The sequence below is a fragment of the Candoia aspera genome, chromosome 3 (genome assembly GCF_035149785.1).
Source record: "Candoia aspera isolate rCanAsp1 chromosome 3, rCanAsp1.hap2, whole genome shotgun sequence".
Lineage (NCBI taxonomy): Eukaryota > Metazoa > Chordata > Lepidosauria > Squamata > Boidae > Candoia > Candoia aspera.
In genome coordinates this window covers 38886879-38907626 of record NC_086155.1, presented here as the reverse complement: position 1 = coordinate 38907626, position 20748 = coordinate 38886879, and the positions used below count along the sequence as shown (strand labels likewise).

At 38.5% G+C, this 20748-nt stretch overlaps 1 protein-coding gene across 2 annotated transcripts in view; it reads left to right on the top strand.

The window, feature by feature from the left end:
• The window catches only part of TAFA3 (TAFA chemokine like family member 3), a 103530-nt gene that overhangs the window by 24235 nt on the left and 58547 nt on the right, over window positions 1-20748 (top strand). The window contains exons 2-3 of one of the 2 annotated variants that reach the window (XM_063300077.1): window positions 12606-12658; window positions 14365-14480. In XM_063300077.1, coding sequence (XP_063156147.1) covers window positions 14366-14480 — 115 coding nt within the window. In that variant the 5' untranslated portion in view covers window positions 12606-12658; window position 14365. Of the gene's footprint in view, window positions 1-12569; window positions 12659-14364; window positions 14481-20748 lie in introns of both variants that reach the window. The other variant, XM_063300076.1, reaches the window with a different exon arrangement.

Here is a 20748-nt window from a genome sequence, read left to right as displayed (position 1 = left end):
TGGCGCTGGTTTTCTAGCCATCCATTACACTGATTTGTTTATATCTGCTCTGTTCTTAGAGCCATATCAAAGATATGTAAAAACTTCAAGGCATTGTACAAATTCTGATGGTGTATTAATTATTACTTGAAATCCTGAGCAAGTGTATTTAGGTTTCATCATGCTAATTTTCCCAGAGCAAGAATGTAGCACAACCAGAGAAGTTATGTAGACCAGGGTAGGGCAGGGCAATTACGATAATAATGCACAGAAGAGGGAATTCAGCTGAAACCAATTTCCTTTGATTATTTTAATCAAAGACTGTATTTTGAAATCTAGATGCAGTGATGTGATATTTAGCAGTGCTGAGTGCCATTACATTTGCATTGTTACAGGTGAGAATATTTGGCTGCAATACTCCCTTGTTTCATATCCAACTTAAAACTAAGATTGCTACAGTAAAAGTCTTCTCCAAGTTTCTTTTACAGAACAGCACAATTTACAAGAGTACATATTTAAAGCTGTCTATGTAGACAGATGGCTCTGATTGTACAAAATGTATTACTCATGAGACATATCATTGTCCATTCAATTGGATCAAGGTCTTTGATTTTTTGAGCTTATGATGGTAATTTAGCTGCCAATCTTAAGAAACAAATGTAACCTGCTGAAATTACTCCAGAAGGCTCTATACTTGTTTCATGGTAAAAGCATCATAGGAAGAAGTACCATGCCACTTCTTGTGATGTAGCAACAATAAGTTTAGATCATTTCTCTTAAGCATTCTCTTTAAAGGTCATCCACAAACAAAAAAATCAGTGGATTTTATGGTTATATTTCAAGAGCATCAACCAGACTACTTTCATGAATTTGTGAATGCAAATATAGTAGTCTGTGCATAACAATGGTGAAGGTGCTGGATTAGACTGTTGAAACCCTTAACCATGAAGGCACAGTGGGTGACTTGGGACAATTACACTCCCTCAGCCCAACTCACCTCAAAGGTTTGTTGTTTTGGGGGGGCAGAATGGAGAACCCCATATAACCCCGTTTAAATTCATGAATGAAATGTGGAATAGAAATCTAATAAACATACAGAATAAGCTTACCAGCATAAGGAATTTTGCCTTAGAATTAAGATTCCTTTTAAACTCAAAGTCTGATCAGAACAACCCTGCTGAATCAAACTAAAGCAGGGGTCCCCAAACTCTTCAGCTCATCGATCCCTTTGTGAAGTTTCAGATTGTTCATCCACCCCAAACATGTATTATATATATAAAAAAATAATAAATACTACTTTAATTAATAGTACTACTACTAATAGTAATAGTAGTAACAACTCAAGGCCACTTTAATTGGCAGCTGACCATCCAACTCTGGGTAATACTGTCTCACAGCTAGCCACCTCACCTTCAGGACTAGGGACTACAGAGGCACCAAAAGATTAATTGACCCCAATCAACCTTCCATCATTTATTGACCACCTATTGACCCCCAGCCATTTATCAGCCCCTTGGATAGTCCCTTGGGGGTCAATATTGACCTCCTTGGAGAACACTGGACTAAAGTTACAATTAGTGCAATGTCATAGTACCATCTTTGTTTTGCTCCATTCTTATTCTCTTATTCTCTTATTCTCTTATTCTTATACTTCACCTGTTCCCAGCCTGTAGCAGGGAGCCTGCACTAATCAAATTGGCATTCTACATGATTGTAAGAGTCAGGAAGACAGGAATCCTAAATTGCATGGGGAGCTCCTGATAGGATGTAAGGAAGTCTTCCTGATGCAGCTATCTCTGACCCATGGAGAATGAAAGTGGGGTGGGGTGGGGTAATGAGGTGATTGATTGATTGAGTGATTGATTACATGCTATCAAGTCTTTTTCGACTCTTAGCGACCACACAGATAGATTTTATCCAAAATGATCTGTCTCTAACCTGGTCCTTCAGCTCTTCCAATGGTGCACTCATTGCTGCCGCAACTGAGTCCATCCACCTTGCTGCTGGTTGTCCTCTTCAATTGCCTTCCACCTTTCCCCAAATTAGAACCTTCTCCAGAGAGCTATGTCTTTGCATAATGTGTCTGAAGTAGAATAATTTGAGCCTGGTCATTTGTGTCTTGAGTGGGAATTCTGGGTTGATTTGTTCAATGTCTGTCTGTTTCCTTGGCTGTCCATGATATTCTCAGGAGTCTTCTCCAACACCAAAATTCAAAAGCGTCAATAGTCTTCCTATCTTGCTTCTTCAAAATCCAACTTTCACTTCCATAGTGTCAGAGGGAATACCATGGCTTACACGATTCTGATCTTTGTAGGTATAGACACATGATGGCATTTGAGTATCTTTTCCAAGGCCTTCATGGCTGCTGTACTAAGTGCTAGTCAGTGGCATAATTGTCTCTGGCATAATGAGATAATGAGGTAGATCTTACAAATGTATCCCTCCTTTTCACTGTATGAGTAATTTGAATGCTTAAATACTTTCATGAATCTTTCAACCTATTTCCAAGACAGCTCCCACCATCAAATAATTTAACAGATAATAATAAAACTACAGTAACAACATAACAACAATGTGTGATTGATTGATATTGAAGTATCTGAGGTGCTTGAATTAATAAATCTTTGTTTTCCTGGAGCTTGAATGTAAGGGGGAAGTAACCATGAATGCATTCGATGAAAGTGTTCGGCATTCTCTGTTTGGAACTTCACTTGGGACTCAATTTGTTACCAGAGGCCTTGTTGATAAATATTCCAGAAAATGCTCTAGCATTTCTGTAGAGATAATCAAATGATCATCAGAGGAGTTCTATGTTCTAAAAAGTAGGAGAGGTCTTTTTGGTTCTCTGTCTTAGGAGACCTTTCTTCTTTGTTTCATTTTCTAGGGGAGAATAAGCATTTTATACCAAAAGGTCTTTGTGCTATTGAAGCTCAACTGCATAACATATGTTATTTATTAGCTTGCCGTTTTACAATTATTAAGATACCATTTCATGTATTTTGTAATTTTACATGTTATCATTCTTAAGAAACATAGTGCATTTTCCCTTCAAAGTACTTGTAATATTCCTGCCAATTTACAGGAAATAAGTCTGAGATTCATATTCCAATATAACTGCTTTTTTAAAAATTCATCTTCAGTCTCCTTTCCTTTTGTAAACCTTGGGATAATTTCATTTAAGATCACTTGGGGCTGGTAAAGATATTCAGATAGTCTAACAGAAGTAATGATCTCAGAGAAAACAGTAAATTTTGGAGGGCTTCTTGGGGTCCAAATCCTGAGTCTCTTCGCCTCTCTCTCTTTACTTTTATGTAAGAACTAATGTGTGTCTCATTCATAAATACACCTGTGTGGGTAAAACAGTAATAAAAGTTATCTGGGAAGAATGTGATGTATGATAGGTCACAGTGATTTGCAGTGTTCATTACATGACCTCTGCAAATTTCCTACACCATCACTTAGTTTTCCTAGAATCATTTATTAAATTAGGGTGCTTTAGAACAGTGCCTGGATGTGGTAATAATCTTCCAGTGGTGATGGTACCTAGGGATGCTGACCAGTGTCCTGTTCAAAACTTACAGGCTAAATAGGATTCCTGCAGGACATCTTTGCTTTGTTGAAGGTCTGTATCAAAAAGATTTCATTTCCCTTGTCTACCTGCATAAAAGAATATAATTGATATTGATAGTTGCTCTGTGGCTCTTTAAATTGATAGTTCAAAGCAGACTTTGTGTAATCAAGATATCATCTGTATGCTGGGATCTTTTCTTTCCCAGAGGATCAATTAATCTGCATTAGCTAATAAATCTTTTTGCCTTTTTATTTAGTTAATTATTAATTTTGCTTTTTATCAGAACAAAATTTTATTTTTGTTAATATTTTATACCCCCCTTTTTTTGCTAAAAGCTATCAAGACAATGCATAATGTCAAAAAATTCAAAAACTGAGGTATAAAAATATATAAATGTTCAGAACATTTAAACAATAAGACTCTGTAAGAATAATTTATTTTTACCGTACCATATTCACAGACAGACAGACAGACATTGGTGCTGGAATTTCCATTAACTCCGTTCAGAATGGAACTTGGTAATACAAGGTGTTCCTCTCCCTTGGAAAAAGTAAAGAAAAAGCCTTCATTGTTTTTGTTTTGTTTCCAAATTCAATAATTCATTACATTCTTGATGTCACCAGGAGGACAGCATGATACAAACTGTCCCTTTAGTCCATTTGAAGTCCCATGCTACAATATGGTCCTATATTCATCTGGTGGTGGTGGAAGAAGCGAGGGTAGATTTTCCTGACCCCTAAAATGCTAGCAATAATTGAAGCTCCAGGGAGCATTCTTCAGGCCACAGCTTTTATCATAAGAACAGTTCCACTACCTTCAGACTGGATTTAATCCAGATTGTTATGGACCCAAAATGGACAATTTTCACTTAGGTATTATGACATGAAGTTGCATGTCTAAGAGATACCTTTGCAAATGGACTTTTCACCACATGTTTAGAAAATCTGATATTTCAAGTGCATAAATCCTGGGCTTGTTTGCAGGAACTGCATATCTATTAAGTCACCTGCCTCCATTCCTAAAATAAATAACAGTTGAATGCTCCCCAGTAATCAAGATTACCTGAAATGGAAATGAATCCATATGCTATTTAGTAGACTTTGTTGCACAAAGGTAAGCGACTTGGTGCACATAGCCACCTGGCTTTTAAAAAATTAAATAAAAAAATAGGAACCTTACATACTGGAAAGCAAGGCAGTGAGAGAAGTACAAAAAATAGTTTACAAAAACATGTTTAAATTTTGTTTTTCTGTTTTTGTTATGAAAAACTTCATAATTAATTTGTTAGATATTACTGGTTTTTTAGATGGCCCTCCAGTTATTATTATTACCACCTTTTTATTAAATTTATTATAGCCACCCACTCCAATAGACTCTGGGTGGCTTACAGTATTTAAATATACAATTAAAATGGTTAAAAACATAAAACAAAATGTGACAGCTCAGACTAAAACAACCATAACAATAAAAAACATGACATTGGCTCCACAGGCAGACTAAACCCAGGCCTGGAAACACAGACAGGACATAAGGGCCGTCCAGAATCCCAGGACAATCTCTACCATCCATATCTCTGGGAGGACGCTGTTCCAGAGGGCAGGGGCCACGACAGAGAAGGCAGGCTTCCTCAGTCCCACAAGAAGAATTCTACTCCCCAGAATTGAATGCTCCCCAGTTTTACTTAGAAGCTTGGTTGTTCTAAGTAGTTAAGTAGGCTTACTGCATTTATTTATAGGACCAAACCTCAGGCTTAAAAATAAGGAACTTATAATCTAATTTTAGCAACAAAAATAAGAATTGCTCAACATTGGAAAACTCTAGATAACAACTGAGATGTAGATTAACAAGGCCTCTTCAGTTGCTACATTAGAAAAAATTACAGAGTTAAAATAATGAGACATCAGAGGCAGGAACCACAATTTTATCAAATTTGGATGGATTTTAAGGCTTACCTCAACAGCAATAGACTATATACTATGGTAATATTTTACAAATATGATAACTTTGTACAAGTACAGTACCTGTCTATTTACATTTTAATATATTTGTTTGTATTTTCTGTATCTTGTTTTCTCTGTGCATCTTGGATTTATGTTAATTTAGTTACCTGATGTTTGTTAATCATAGTTCAATAAAAACAAATTAAAACAAGTAACTGGCACACTAGATGAACCTGTGCAAAGGCCCTCCTGGCCACAGCTGCTACCTGCTCATCAAGCAGTAGCTGTGAGTCCAAGAGGATCCCCAAGTTGCATACCAGTCTTGAATCAGGAAGTGCTACCTGCATCCCAGATCATTGGTGAAAACATCCCTGACCAAAGGCCCAAACAGCCACAGCCACTCAGTCTTGTCAGGATTGACCCAAAATCTGTCCCTCCCCATATAGACCTGAACAGCCTCCAGACACTGGCTTAGCATGTTGACAGCTTCACTTGCACAGCCCAGGGTTAGATGTAGAGCTGGGTATCATCAGCATACTGATGATGGATGAACCCTGAACTGATGGATGTCAGGCCTAGCCCAAGAACAACATAGAATCAATCCAGCCAAGTTAAGTTTTTTATTTGCTTACACCGTATAGACAGAATCTTGCCAGACTAAACCTGTAGTACTCTAACCTAAGGGATATACTGTATCTTGGGAGTCTCTGTTGTTTATTCGTTCAGTCGCTTCCAACTCTTTGTGACTTCATGGACCAGCCCACGCCAGAGCTTCCTGTTGGTCATCACCACCCCCAGTTCCCCTAAGGACGAGTCCGTCACCTCTAGAATATAATCCATCCACCTTGACCTTGGTTGGCCCCTCTTCCTTTTGCCTTCCACTTTCCCTAACATCATCATCATCTCCAGGTTGTCCTGTCTTCTCATTATGTGGCCAAAGTATTTCAGTTTGGGAGTCTCTAGGGCATGGCTAATCTGAATCTTCTTCCCATGGTCCAACTCCAGGCTGTGCTGTCTCTTGTCTTTCCCCTTTCCTTGGAAGGTGCTCCCTCCTTCCTGAGGGCCAGCTGTGTTACTGTAGTCCATCACATCACTCCCCCTTCATAGACACATTCCATCACATGGATGACCTCATCCAATGGTTTCATGTAGATGTTAAACAGGGGGAGAGAATATTGAGCCCTGGGGTACTCCACAATTGAGGGGCCACAGGCATAATCTTTCCCCTCCCATTCTTCAAAGATCTCCTTTAACATTTCCAATGTTATGATGTTTTGTGTCATTTTGTAAGTGCCAGTTAATTGACACCAAAACCTGGCTTGTATTTTTTTCCCCTTCTTCTTAGAATCTGTAGTCCCTGCTAGTGTCCAGTTTCTAAAATCATAAAGTCGCTTATCTTTATTATGAGCCAAGATAGCCAAAATAACTCTGGTTCTTACGAGAAGCTATTTATTTTTTATAATTAATTCCAAAATCTCATAGTAAAAATCAATATTCCAGATTGGACTGGACCCTTAATCCATTGGTAACTTTCTTAGATCAAAATCTTATTTAACTTTTTGCTGATTATTTCAAATTCTTTAAGTTCTTAAGTTTGTAATTAATATTTTCTTTTGTTCAAAGTTGAAGCTAAAATAACCCGGTGTTCTGGTTAGACTCAGTCAGCCAGTAGAGTTCAATCAGAATCTTTATTTACAAGCAAACTATTTACAGTAGCAATGACCTTTATTAAATATTAGTTCAAACCCAAGTGGGCAATGGTGGAGCACTGGGCAAAACCACGTTGCTAGGATCAACTGAAAACTGCAGCCAGGTGACAGGACAGGACTTGGCGAGAGCTGAAGGCAAAGCGACTGGAATGGATGCACTTGGAGTTCGTGGACAGGCAGCGGCACAGGACTTGACTAACGAAAGTGGCAAGGTTACTGGATAGGACTTGACTGGAAATGGTGGCAAGACGGCAAGGCAAAACTCGGCTACGGATTGCAATGAGGCAGCAAGACTCGGCTCGACTGGGCTTCTGGGCAAGGTGGCAAGACTCGACTCGGCTGGGCTTCTGGGCAAGGCGGCAAGACTCGACTTGGCTGGGCTTCTGGGCAATGTGGCAAGACTCGGCTGGGCTGGGCTCCTGGATGAGGTGGCAAGACTCAACTTAGCTAGATTTCTGGGCAAGACAGCAAGGCAAGACGCGATGGGACTTCGATGCAAGGCAGCCAGGTGGAATTTGGAAAACTGTGAAGGCTCTGGTTTTGTAGCGGCTACAGAGCAAGGCTCTGATGATGATTTCGGCTTGTCTCTAGAAGAAGCTGTTAGCTCAGTGGAACGTTTGTCTCCGGCGATCCGATCCACGCACTGGCTCCTTTTGCACCGTTCCCCTTCTGGAACCAATTGGGCTTTTTTCTGTTCGTTATGCTTTTCAGCTCGCCTTTCCCTCGTGCTGATTGGTGGTTGTAAACTGGACTCCTGTTTTCCTCCAATCAGCTGCTCAGAACTTTCCTGCTCTGCTGAGTCACCCTGAGTTTCGGTTTCCTCGTTTTGCTCAGCATAAGTTTCGGTTTCCCCCTCCTCAACCTCAGAGTCAGACTCAAACCTTACACCCAGCAACTTCAAACTTCTCATTCTGAAGGTCTCTTAAAAACTTTAAGACGGTTAATAGGCAATTTCTGAAAGTGATTAGAAATTGAGGCTTGCAAACTTAGTGTCCTTTAAAAGGCTCTGCCATGGTTGTGAGCAAGATGGCTAATCCCTTTGTCTCCTGGTGCTCAAACACACGGCAGACAGCTGTCCTGCGGTCTCCTCATCAGGAGCAGCCATCTGAAGCACATGTGGGCGATCTCCCATCCTCTCCTTATCTGGAGAGGTTCTGAAGAACCAGTCTACTCATCAGTTCTTTGGTCTTTGCTGTATTCATCGGCTCTGCTTTCATAGTGACGTCTTCAGGTCACCATGCCTCCCCCAGAAGACATTCCCTGTCTCATTTTTAATAGCTTGTACAGGCCAGATGGGAGAAGGTCCAATCTACAGGTGGCAATGCTCAGAACTCTGCCATTTCCTCAGGAGTAAGAGGCTCAAACTCTTCCCAGATGACAAGGTGTTGCTCTGACCACCTCGTCAGATTCTGTACAGGCAGCTTCTAACTCCAAGTGGATCTGGATGATATTATCCATGAATTGCTCAACTAACATTTTACAGCAGCTGTCCAAACAATTTTCTGATCCATCCTTCTCTAAAATGGTCCAGGTTAATTTAAAGAAGGTCACCAGATGGCACTCCACAGGCGCAGTAGTATTAATGCATTTTTAACAGAGATCTAAGTGCTTCAGTGCACATATGCTTGTTTGCTGTGGTTTCAACAGATATTTTTGAAGTAGCAAGAAGTGAACAATCAGAAGTGACATTAGGTAATCTAGGCTAAATAAAAGAAGAAAAAAGGATCTTAAAACTGTGACGGACTGTCCCAGTGTGGTGCACTCCAGGTTCCTTGGACTTTATTTACCATAATTCAACATACAACTTCAGAGTTGAAGTTCTTCAAATCTTAAGACATTTCATTAGGGAAAGCGGTTACAATAGTGGCATAGAGCAATCAAATTAGAAACTATAGCATTTTATAGATAGGCCACCTTATTAACATTGTCCAAGCAGCTGTCCAAAATTCAATTAAAATAGCAATAAAATATTAAAGCAACATTAAAAATATAATCCAGACAACCAGCAGCTGCAATAGCAGTAGAAACAGGAAAATAGTGCCAGCATCAATACAACAATAAAGTTGCTCATTAAGGACCTGCTAAATATGCATACATAAATGAAAAGTACAGTGCCAAAAGTTATTTTCCCCCCAAGCCTAGGAAATCATCTCAGAGATTTCCGAAGCTTGGGATATCATCACTGTGAAAGCCTGCTAATTTCCCTGGATATTATTTTTGATGGGATAGTAGGAGAGAGATGTTGATTACAAAAACTGAATTTCTATGCATATGTTGTACACATGGCCTTTCTTTGAGGAACCTATCTCGCCCTCATGCATTCAAGGATTCTCCAGATTTCATCACTAAGGCATGGATATTAATGTTATGTTTCCCTTGTTCCACACTTTCTAGCTTTCTTTTGTCCAAAATCATATTAACTCTTTCATATTACCATCTTAAAGTGCTAATGGCAACATCTTTGCAGTTTTTATTAGTATCAAGCACAGTAGTGCTGCACAGATCATCCAGTTATACTACTTGCCATGTCATGAGAATAAAGAAAGAACATATACAATTGATAAAGACAATTGCTTGGTCTTCTGCATTGCCAGATTATTTAAATGCATTAATAGCCTTGATTGTAGTCTATAACAATAGCAATAGAAGTTTGAGAGGAGAGATTGTGTTTTGAATGGGCTTTATTGAAGGACTAGTAAGTTAGGACTAATGATTTAAAAAAAAATATACCACCCCCAAAAAATATGTTTTAAAAAAATTCCTATTGCTAAAGAATTTCCTATTGCTAGAATTTCCTGCCATGAAGGAAATTCCAGGGTGGAGAAGAAAATGGTGATGCTGAGATGTCTGAGGTACCCCAACAGTGCTTCGTAGCAGCAGATCTCATTAAAAAGCTTAGATCTTATTAGTTTCACCAATGCTTCCTCTTAATTGTACAGAGATATTGTATAAACCTTTATGATGTGTCATGTTGCCCTTGATCTTATCTAGACTGAACTTCTAATTTACTCTACTGCATAATTTATTCTACATTTTTAGTGCCATACTAACCACCTTTATGACAAATTCCCTTATTATGTTACTCTTGTCCACTATTCTTATGTCTTCTTAGGATGCTGATTCATAGCCTGTAATTCATGGACTTCTAGTACATATTGGGAGATTAGGAGATCTCCATGACCATGAAGAAAATAATGGGGGAAATGCAAAAGGTGCTTTTCAAAACAAGTGTTTCATCTGTACCCTGATGTAACTATGTTCATCTGCTGTATGCAGGAGTTAATGGATAAACATGACTGTATAACATGGTGTACATCTGCAAACCTGGCAGCCCTTCTCTATGTTGTCATTTTGTGTGTGTAAAACAGTTGCATTGTAGTTCAGAAACCTTTCAGGCAGTTTCTTATGAGATGTGGAAGCTCCCTGAAACCAATGAAGTAGAGTAATAGGTCCATAACAAAATAAGTTGAGCATTGCTGCTATGTACAAATCCTTAGAAAGAAATTATTAGAGAAATCCAGTGCATGTTTTGATCAGGAAGAGCTGTGAATTGGCTCTGTGTCCAGTTGGGAATCTGTATCACTACAAGCAACATGCAATTGCTGTCTGTCTCAGTGTTAATAAATTCAAATTGGGCATATAGCTTCTGTAGTTCTTCAGACCCTGCTAAATCCCAGCAGGTAATATGCAAGGCTGTGAAGCTGTCATTTTCCTCATCCTTGGCAAATTGTGTTTGCATTGGATGGGATTGTTTCTCTGCTTGCTGTTCTTTACATTTCATGGTCAATGAGATATTTCTTACTTAAAGATCAAAATTTGAAAAACAGAAATAAAGGCTGTGTGTGGCTTGTATCTCAGGCACCATAGGATCTAGTGCTCTAGACAGTAGCTCAGTTCTGCCAACCTAGAGTATTAAAATGTGGAAATAAAATTGGCAACTTTCTCTCCAAATGCCATTTTTGAAATGTTTCCAAAACATTTAAAATGGATTATGAAAGAAAATCTATTAAATACTCCAGCATATTACAAAAAGTGATCATATATCCTTTATTCCCCAAACTGATTTCTGATTTTTATGTAAGGTATCAGATAGTATGGGAAAGGCAATGGCAAACCACCCCACTATAGTCTCAAGAAAATGTCGCGAAAGCGGTGTCCCCCCAGAGGGTCAGACATGACTCGGTGCTTGCACAGGGGACCTTTCACCACAGCAGATAGTATTAGAACATTGTAATTCCTCTAGACAGAGGACAAATTCAACAGAAATAAGGAATGCATTTCTTTCTGCAGGTGACAGTACATTTATTTTAACAAGGAAGGGACTCAGTCCTTCCTTGTTCATGAAATTTGTCCTCTTAATCTAGAGGTTGGTAGATTTATTCTTGTCTTCCATTAGGTTTCAAAGTACTGAGAATGGAGTAGCAGTGGTCATTTATTTATTTGTGTAAATTTTATACAAATTTATGTATTTCAATTCTCCCCAAAGTTCTGATTTTCTAAAAATAATGGCAAAACCTCAGGCTTTTATCATACTGTATCAAAATGCCCAGGTATTTTAAGTTTACCAACTATTCTGTCTCCCCACTCACCCACTCAGTCTATTCTCTTGCGCATAACTGCATATAAAGAATGGCTGCAGTTAATCTTCATATATTGTGCCCTAGCTGCTGTTTTCAGGTCTTCATTTATTAGGAAAGGAAAGGATTCCAGCTGCTTTTCATCCGCCACTGTTCTTCTTTTGTGATTTGACCTTTCCTGGTTAGTAATTGAAGGTTCTCTTGATCTAGTTTTAGAGAGAGAGAGTTCTCTAGCCACACCTATAAAACCTACCTTGCATCTGGTTTGAAATTCCTAGTCAGTTTCTCCCTGGTATGTTTGGGAACAACTCAAGTGATTTTTCTAGCAATAGGTTCATCAGGAAGCTATGCTGACTTTATTGGAGAGCAGTTGCTTATCTTGCTTTTCTGCATGTGGACTTGAAATACGTATGTTTCATATAGGTGGAAGTGTAAAATAGAGACACGTTGTGCAAAATAATGTATATCATTCGTAAACTCTCTTCAGCATATGCATAAAATAAGCCTGGATCTCTTTGCCATGAACTTGGTATTGGATGTATCCTTGTCAGGGCTGAATAGAAGAATGGGTGATGGATGGAATATTGGGGTGGGGAGGAGAAGAAGGAAAATGATGTGAAAATTGATAATATGTTTAGAAATCTGGCCTGCAATATTTTATGAAAAAGTTCAACTTCAATATTTGCAGGTTACTTTGAGGCTTTCAGTATTTGCAATTTGCTTCATCTTTGTATTTTTCAGATACGGTCTCCAATGAAAAATGTAAACTGGTACTTTTTTTTTTCATTTTTAGATGCCCTAATGTTTCCCTTTCTTTTCAAATACCAAGTCTACCTGAGATTGGCCAATGCACAGACAGTAGCTGTAAAGCCCCAATAGGAGGTAAGTATAGTAATTGCTTAAATGCTTATCTAGTTATGGGATTTGTAGTGGTGAGGAATGCTTGACAAGAAATCTTATAGGAAACTTGAATGAATCTTGATCAGAGAAAGAAAAAGGAAACTAGTGACAATTTTATGGAAGACACAGGACTGTGAAATATTCAACCACAATAATCTCATCCCTGAACCTTTTCTGGGCTGTCTCTCTCTCTCTCTCTCTCTCTCTCTCTCTCTCTCTCTCTCTCTCTCTCTCTCTGTGTGTGTGTCTGTGTGTGTCTGTGTGTTTAACTAATGAACTTCAGTCCTATTTTCCATAAAAGAAATAAAGCCAGTTTGCTATCCTTGTGCCACCGCCAGCGAGGCTGACTCTTGAGATGGAGAAAAGACAAATGTTCTGATAAAAAATAACATCCCTGTTATTTGGAATTGGAATGCTAAGGAACTAACCATTACTCAGGATAAATATGGTCCCTTTCACTGAGTCATGCTTAGAAAGTTATATGTAGAATGCCATTTTCAGTGTTATTGGATAGGCCATTATGAAGATGCTCATAACTGAATTATGTCGCATCAGGCTTGGGATCGTTTCAGCCGTTGTTATTTGTGGGCTATATGAAGTTACAGCTTGCGATGGAAATGTATAAATCGCATGCCCCTGTACATTTAGTGTTAAGAAGCACTCCAGATCATCTACCATCTCATTTTCTAAATTAGATACAGTTGCAGAAGTAGCCATATGGTGATCTCATTCCAGCTGCTTCATGTTGGCCACATGAATTTTACTTCATCTTCCTGATGGATTACTCCTGGTAGTACCAAGGGTCAATGTGGTGTAGGGGTTAAGGCGTTAGACAAAATTAGAGAAGACCCACGTTCTAGTCTGCCTTCAGCATGGAACAGCTCTTTCCTGTCAGGTTCATACATTCCTTTTACCTCCAACCACCGTTTAATCTTTTTTTTCCTCTTTTGTCTTTTGCTTTTTCTGATTTCTTTTCAGCGTGTTTAGTATATTTTTGATAATGACATAGCTGCTTCCACATTAATAAACAGATTTCTGCCTTCTTTAATTATACCTTCCTTTGTGAGAATGATATGGTGAAGGTAACTATTCGTGCCATCTCAGAGATGGTTGTCATTCAGTTTGGCTTTAATCAATCAGTTAAGTCAATCAGTTAAATCAATCAGTAAGAGAAGTTGGGTTGAAGTTGTGCCATGTCTGAAAACTGCCAGACCGTTGACCTGTTCCATGTCTATGTTTGAATGTGCGTGTGCAGACATATAACGGGAGTACTTTTCCTTAGCAAAACATGAGCTTGGATCTTCCTCATGTTCCTACTGTTAGAGTTCTGCTTAGATTTACATTTTTTTCACCAGCAAAAGCACGGAAGCTGTTTTTTAAGCAACTAATTGCAGTCCTTGGTATTTTTAAAAATCTGCATCCTGCCAGTGGGATTTGCTGCTGATTCAAAGTTATTTTGTGGGCAAAAGGTTAAGTTAGGATGTAACTTGTATTCATTATTAGGGAAGGTTTTAATGTAGAAATGCTGAAATGTAAGATTAGTTTCACTGTTTCTAGAAAGAACAATCTGATAAAATCTTAGGATAATTGTGCACTTTTTCCCTCCCCCCACTTTCTTTCTGACCTAAAGTTCTCTATCCATAATAGAAGGCATTTTAATTTAATTTTTGTTTTGTTTGGCATGGCAGAATGAGTGAAAGGAACATCCAAAGTTTGAGCAAAGGGGTATTGGTGCTCTCTCTCTGCCTTATAATGCTTTGGGGAAGGCTGACACTGGCCTCATCATATCACAGAAGCCATTCAGGTAAGTCAAATTATTTCTCTTCTTTTAAATATGCAATGTTTAGTAGAACACTGTGCTTCATTCTTTCTCATCCTGCTGCCTTCCAGAGATATTATAACTAAAGCTCTCAGAAGTGTTAATTAGCTTTGTTAATAATCGAGTGGGTTGGGAAGACTGGAAGTCGCAATACCTATTCATCTACAGATTGTGGTAGGTGGTAGGCTACTGTGTTTGTCACTGGAGCTTTTGACTAGGTATATCTGTGTGGTATTTTATTAATCTGGCTGTGTGTAGATTCTGTGTGTAGAGTCCTGAGAGACTCTTGGTAGAGTTTTCCCAAAGAATGAAAAGATAATGTTGAGATGTACAAACGAATGGTTCTTGAGAAGTATGCTCTGCTGTGAGAAAAAGATATATGCATAATACACCCATTATTTTAACATTTCTTATTCACAGTTCATTCTCTCAGAACATCTTGTAGTTGCAAAATAGGCATGCATACTTTTGATTTGATTTGATTGATTGATTGATAGATTATGTGCCATCAAGTCATTTTCAACTCCTAACAACCATATAGGTAGATTTTTTCCATGATGATCTATCCCTAACCTGTTCTTTCATGTCTTCCAATGATGCATGCTTTTGATAGTCACAGAGAAAGGGAACAGCCTACTTTTCTCTTTGATGTTAGAGCATTTGCTTCTCAAGCAGAAGGTTTCAGGCTCAATCCTTGGAAATTTCCATTGGTTACAAAGACACTGGTCAGAATTCCTGAAGAAACCCCTTAACAGATATTACTGAGTTAGATAGATTAGGTACTTATTTCATATAAAGTAGTCCTCTGAATTTCCACATGAGTATGAATCACTTGTGAGCCCACCTATAAATAAGGATATTATAAAAAGTCACTGTATGTACTTAGGACAGAGGGGTATAACCTGAGATGCCAGGACCATATGTGACCCCCAGAAGACTTGAGTACAGTTCCCAGAAACATCCAAATTACCAAACTCTTAATTCTTCATATGACAAAAATGGAATATCATTTAACACATGACTGGAGAGTAGAATAACCCTAATTAATGTAAGCAAGTCAAAATTTTATTAATTTGTTTATTTGTTTACAGGACTTATTGGCTCACAACAATCCATGAAAACATGGTTAAAAACAAAAGTATCCTTCCCCACAAGTGCCAGGCCAGACGTCCTCACAGCTCAACCCCCTTCCTAGCCCAACATTTGGGGTAAGAGCCAGGTCTTCATGGCCCTCCAGAAGGCTAAAAGGGTAGGGATCCCCCAGATCTCAGGTGGGAGGCTGTTCCAAAGGGCTGAAATGAATTAAATTTACTTGCCCTATTCTGCCCACCTCTTTCTAGGAGTTGTGTACACCTGATTCAGGGTTTATTTAGGCAACCAATTGAATAAACATTGGTGGGAGAAGTCTAGTTTCCAGCTGAGTTCCTCTTCCTCTTTCATATTTTCTCTGTTTTACAAATTTATGCTGCCTAAGGACTATTTCTGTCAACATCCTTTCCCTTACCATATGCTCTCAATATGAGTTGGGCTTTGAAAATTGACCATCAGGTCCTTTTCTGTCATTCAAGTCCATCTCATCTGAATTTTTTTCTTCCTTCAGGGTTCCAAATTTGTGATGCTGGTAATTAAGAGAGGTTTTCAAGAGCCCCTCTCTAATAAAACCATATAAGGTCAAGTAGTCATTACTTAAGCCTGGGATTTACAAACAAAAACAAAAATAGAACAAAAAACCCCAAATAGATAAAACATTTAAAAACCAGTGCTGTAAATTTTTAGTTTTCACTTAAGAATAGGAATATTGGCATACATAGTTGCTTCTGTTACTATCAGAATAAACCAGAAGTTCATAAGTATGCTATTGATGATGGGGTGAATTTCAGGTGTGTATGGGATAAATGTCAAAGCTGTATGGTAGAATTTGAATTTTTCAAAAAGTAGATACACAAGGGACGCGGTGGCGCTGCGGGTTAAACCGCTGAGCTGTCGATCGGAAGGTCGGCGGTTCGAAACCGCGCGGCGGGGTGAGCTCCCGTTGCTCGTCCCAGCTTCTGCACACCAAGCAGTTCGAAAACATGCAAATGTGAGTAGATTAATTGGTACCGCTTCGGCGGGAAGGTAACGGCGTTCCGTGAGTCATGCTGGCCACATGACCCGGAAGTGTCCTATGGACAACGCCGGCTCCAAGGCTTTGAAACGGAGATGAGCACCGCCCCCTAGAGTCGGACACGACTGGACTTTACGTCAAGGGAAACCTTTACCTTTACCTTTTTAGATACACAATAGTATTAATTTATCATTTACGCTAAAAACATTCTGCCATCCCTGAACTCTGTACTGCGACCTGAGGAAGGGGAGGTTCAGGGAATAACAACTGCAGAGGATTTCTGTGGGAACCTTGCTTTCCCTTGTGGCTTCATGCTATAGGAAGCAATTAAAAGTGAATAACCACTTTCTGCAGTTAGGAAGATGGTTTACCTGCAAGTGCTTAAGTCCCATTGCTACTGTCTAGCACAGTGTTTCTCAACGTTGGCAACTGTAAGATTTGTGGACTTCAACTCCCAGAATTCTGGGAAGCTGGCTGGGAAATTCTGGGAGTTGAAGTCCACATCTTAAAGTTGGGGAGGTTGAGAAACACTGGTCTAGCATGTATTTTGGAGTGTGGTAGGAATTTATAAAAAGTGTGCTTATGGGGAGGGGGATGTACAGGGAGCAGGAGACTGCAGAGGGTGGAGAGAGAGATCAGGAAAGGCATAACAAGTACCTGTCTGAAGAGAGAGAAAAAGCAAATGTTCCTTGAATATCAGAGATATAACTGCATTTAGGCTTTTGAGTTGTAAATAAAGTAGTGTCATTTTTCCATATACAAGTTATTTTCAAATTCTCATTTGAAAGCAAAGTCCTCTCTCTTGATGAGAGAGAGCTAATGGAAATTGGGCTAAGAAATTCAGTTTTGAATTCCAGGCATGTCTGTTGTATACTTCTCTCTGCATAAAATTGATACTTCTAAAGGAATTCTGCTTCTGACCGTAACAAGCTTTTGATGCAACAGAACTTTTCAACAATGGAAGAGCTTATGAACTCTTGGTTTTGCTGCATTTTTTGGCTTCCTTACACAAGGTATTCTTCCAAATTGCTTTTGTGTTTAAGGACCTAATGTCAGAGGGCCAATCCTACTTCTTGTGCTCTATGAAAGACACAATGGTGTTGAAAAGATGTTCCAGGAGGTGTGCAGTAGTTCTATATTTTCTTTCAAATGTATTAGCATATGCTCAATTACTAGTGGGAGTATTTGGAAATAGTTGCAAGAGAAGCTGAAGGCACTGATGATGTTGCACTGTAAAAAGTAAAAAAAAAAAACAGCTTCATAAAGTATGTGGAAGGGAGTACTGCCTAGAAACCCATATCAACCTTCCTAAGCATTTCCAAAGATGAAGGGGACCAAATAAAATTAAAATTGTAGCCCAGGCGTGCAATGCTGCAATGCATCCTTGAGTGAGTGCATTTACCTCTGTGGCTATGGCTTTCCAAAATGACAGTAATATAGCATACAGAAGATTCCAGTTTTGAGTAGTGGTGCCTACATTATTTATAGAAAGGTTATATACAAAGGGGCCAACACTTAATGGTGTTTTGAGGAAAAGTTTGTAGGAGGATCATTGGTTTTTTTAAACTGTCATATGCCAATTTTATTAAATACTCTACAGTTTCCATATTTTCCCAATCATAAAATATCAGAAAACTGCGCCTTCAGTTTTCAGTTGCCATGGACAGAAAAGGGGAGTGGAGGATAGGTTGCCCATTGCCCATCCTTGGTTTATAGATAGTTTCCCCTTTTTAACACAGTTTCATGATTACACAATTAAGCCCATAACCAGATGAAAAAGTTCATGTGAATTGACATGCTGGGTCTGTGTTTCCGCTGATGATGTCTTGACATAAAAAGTAATACTTTGTCACTCAAGCAAGGTCACCAGTTCCTTAGCTAAACTGTATTAAACTCCCTTAAATTATGTTTATGGGGATTATGGGAGCACTTGTTATTTTGCCTACCTCTGTAATGCCAGGTAGCCTCACTCTGATAGATAGTTGTCAGTCATTTTCTTGTCTAAAACCCAGTGCTACAGAAGCTGCTTCTCTCTTGATTTTTAGATCCTATGCAAAATTCAGTCCCCATGTAGTTATTGCCAACTTTTCCATATACTCAGGGAGAGGTTTGGACTGTTTGTTTATATATTAAAGCATGCTCTATAACAGTAGAATAAGGAAACAGTAATATATGGGAGAAGATGAAATGTGATTCCATGTACATTGCTTTCATTTTCTATTCTATTTTTACCATTCATGCCCTTCCATAGATAAATCAATTCTAATCTATTGCTTAAAACCAGCATACAGTCCCATTTCAAATAACCAGCGAGAATCTATTTTCTTTCTTCTCTTCCTAATTTATTGTCAGGTGCATATGAAGATAAATTTCTATAATGATGTCCGGAATTATTTTTAGAGAGACTATAACTTGCTTAGGACATACAATTTCACTAAATTATTTCCTGGATGAAGTTTGTCAAGAAATTCCTTGGAATAAGATGCGGCAATTTGACTTTAGTTTGGGGAATATGATGCATATGCCAAACTTATTTTAAGGCAGAACAGAGCTGTGGTGTTATGGCAGTGTGATAGTTCAACAGTTTTTGCTCCAGAATAAGGAATATACTAGACTGCTCAAGATGAGTTAGACAGATAATTTATTTACATAATACAAAGTTTAATATATGTTGGATTCTAATAGTACACCACAAATAGCCCTTAAAAATATGGACTTCTCATATATATTACCTTCTGAGCATTTCGGGACTGATTTGTACACTATGGTTTTCATTTTTGTTGTTGTTTAACTGCAGTGTCTGCTGAATGTTGTATGAGTGGAATAAAGATACGTGTGCATGTGTGTGCATGTATGTGTGTCTCTGAACATATAATAAACATATTCCTAGAGACCAAAATAGCAACAAAAGGGCAACAAGCTTAAAGAAAACCATTTTTAGTTAAACAATAATAAATAAAAATAAAAATTGTACTGTGATGAAGGCAATGATCACAAGCAGAAGTTGCTGATTTAAGCAATCTTTTGCAACTTTAAAATTAATAATTTGTTGCCTTAATAAGTCTAGGGCCACCATTATTTCAATTTTCTTGATAACATTATTTAAATGTGGTTGTTTGCTAAAAGTAGTTTAGTGTCAGGCTTTCTCTCTGCATTCTTTCAGTTTTGCCTAATAGATCCAAATTCAGAAAAGAGATTTTAGGAAGAAAATGTTCCAATAGAAGAGAATATCTGTAGCGCAGGGTTGAACTGTGGAGTCCTTGGTGCTCTCTGAGCTTGGTTGTTTGCTTGCAGACATTGGGTAATTTAATGTCTGCAAGCAAACAACCAAGCTCAGAGAGCACCAAGGACTCCACCAGAAAAAAAAAGAAAAGATTTTGAACACAAATGCTTTAACTGAAAGATGATGTCTGAAGAAGCCAACAGATTTGATAATTACTTCAATTTTTAAACTCCCATGCATCAAACCCAGTTCCTTCTAAATGCTGTGGAATTAACAATTAATGTCTTATTTATTGTTATTTAATTATTTTGATATATATCCTGCCTTTCTGTTCATGGGGTGCCTGTCCCCTAATTCCCTTCTTCCCCAGCTCTCACAGATTGATTTATAAAATAATCCAAATACAAGAAATTGGGGGAAAAGCATCTTATTTCCAGGCTAGCGTGACCTCGGAAGTGAAGCTGAGAATTGCAGGAGCTTTGGTGAAAGTCATATCACAACATACAGTGGAGATCTTCCCTGCTTCATGCCCAGTGTGCTAGAGAAGAAAAGCATGAAGACATTGGATATCTCTCCTTTTCTCTTTCAAGAACCATAGTTTGTTTGGTAGTACCCAGATTGGATAAATACGTGCCTTAAAGAAAACATGAGATAAAATGTTGTCGAGTGTAGATGTTAATTTTAGAGAAGAATTGGGGAATGCTATAAAGTAAGCATCACCACTGAGCCGCGTTGATGAAATGTATTTCTTACCTGGGTGGGCCTAGTAATCCTTAATACCTTCTCTACTTGCAATTGCCTATACTTTTCTGTTTCTATTTCCAAAGTGCATGTAAGCAGCCCTTCAGTGCTGTGTTTAGAATATTGGATGCTAAAAACTTGGATGCTAAAGACATAATCATGGGCCATTTTTCAGAAGAATACCA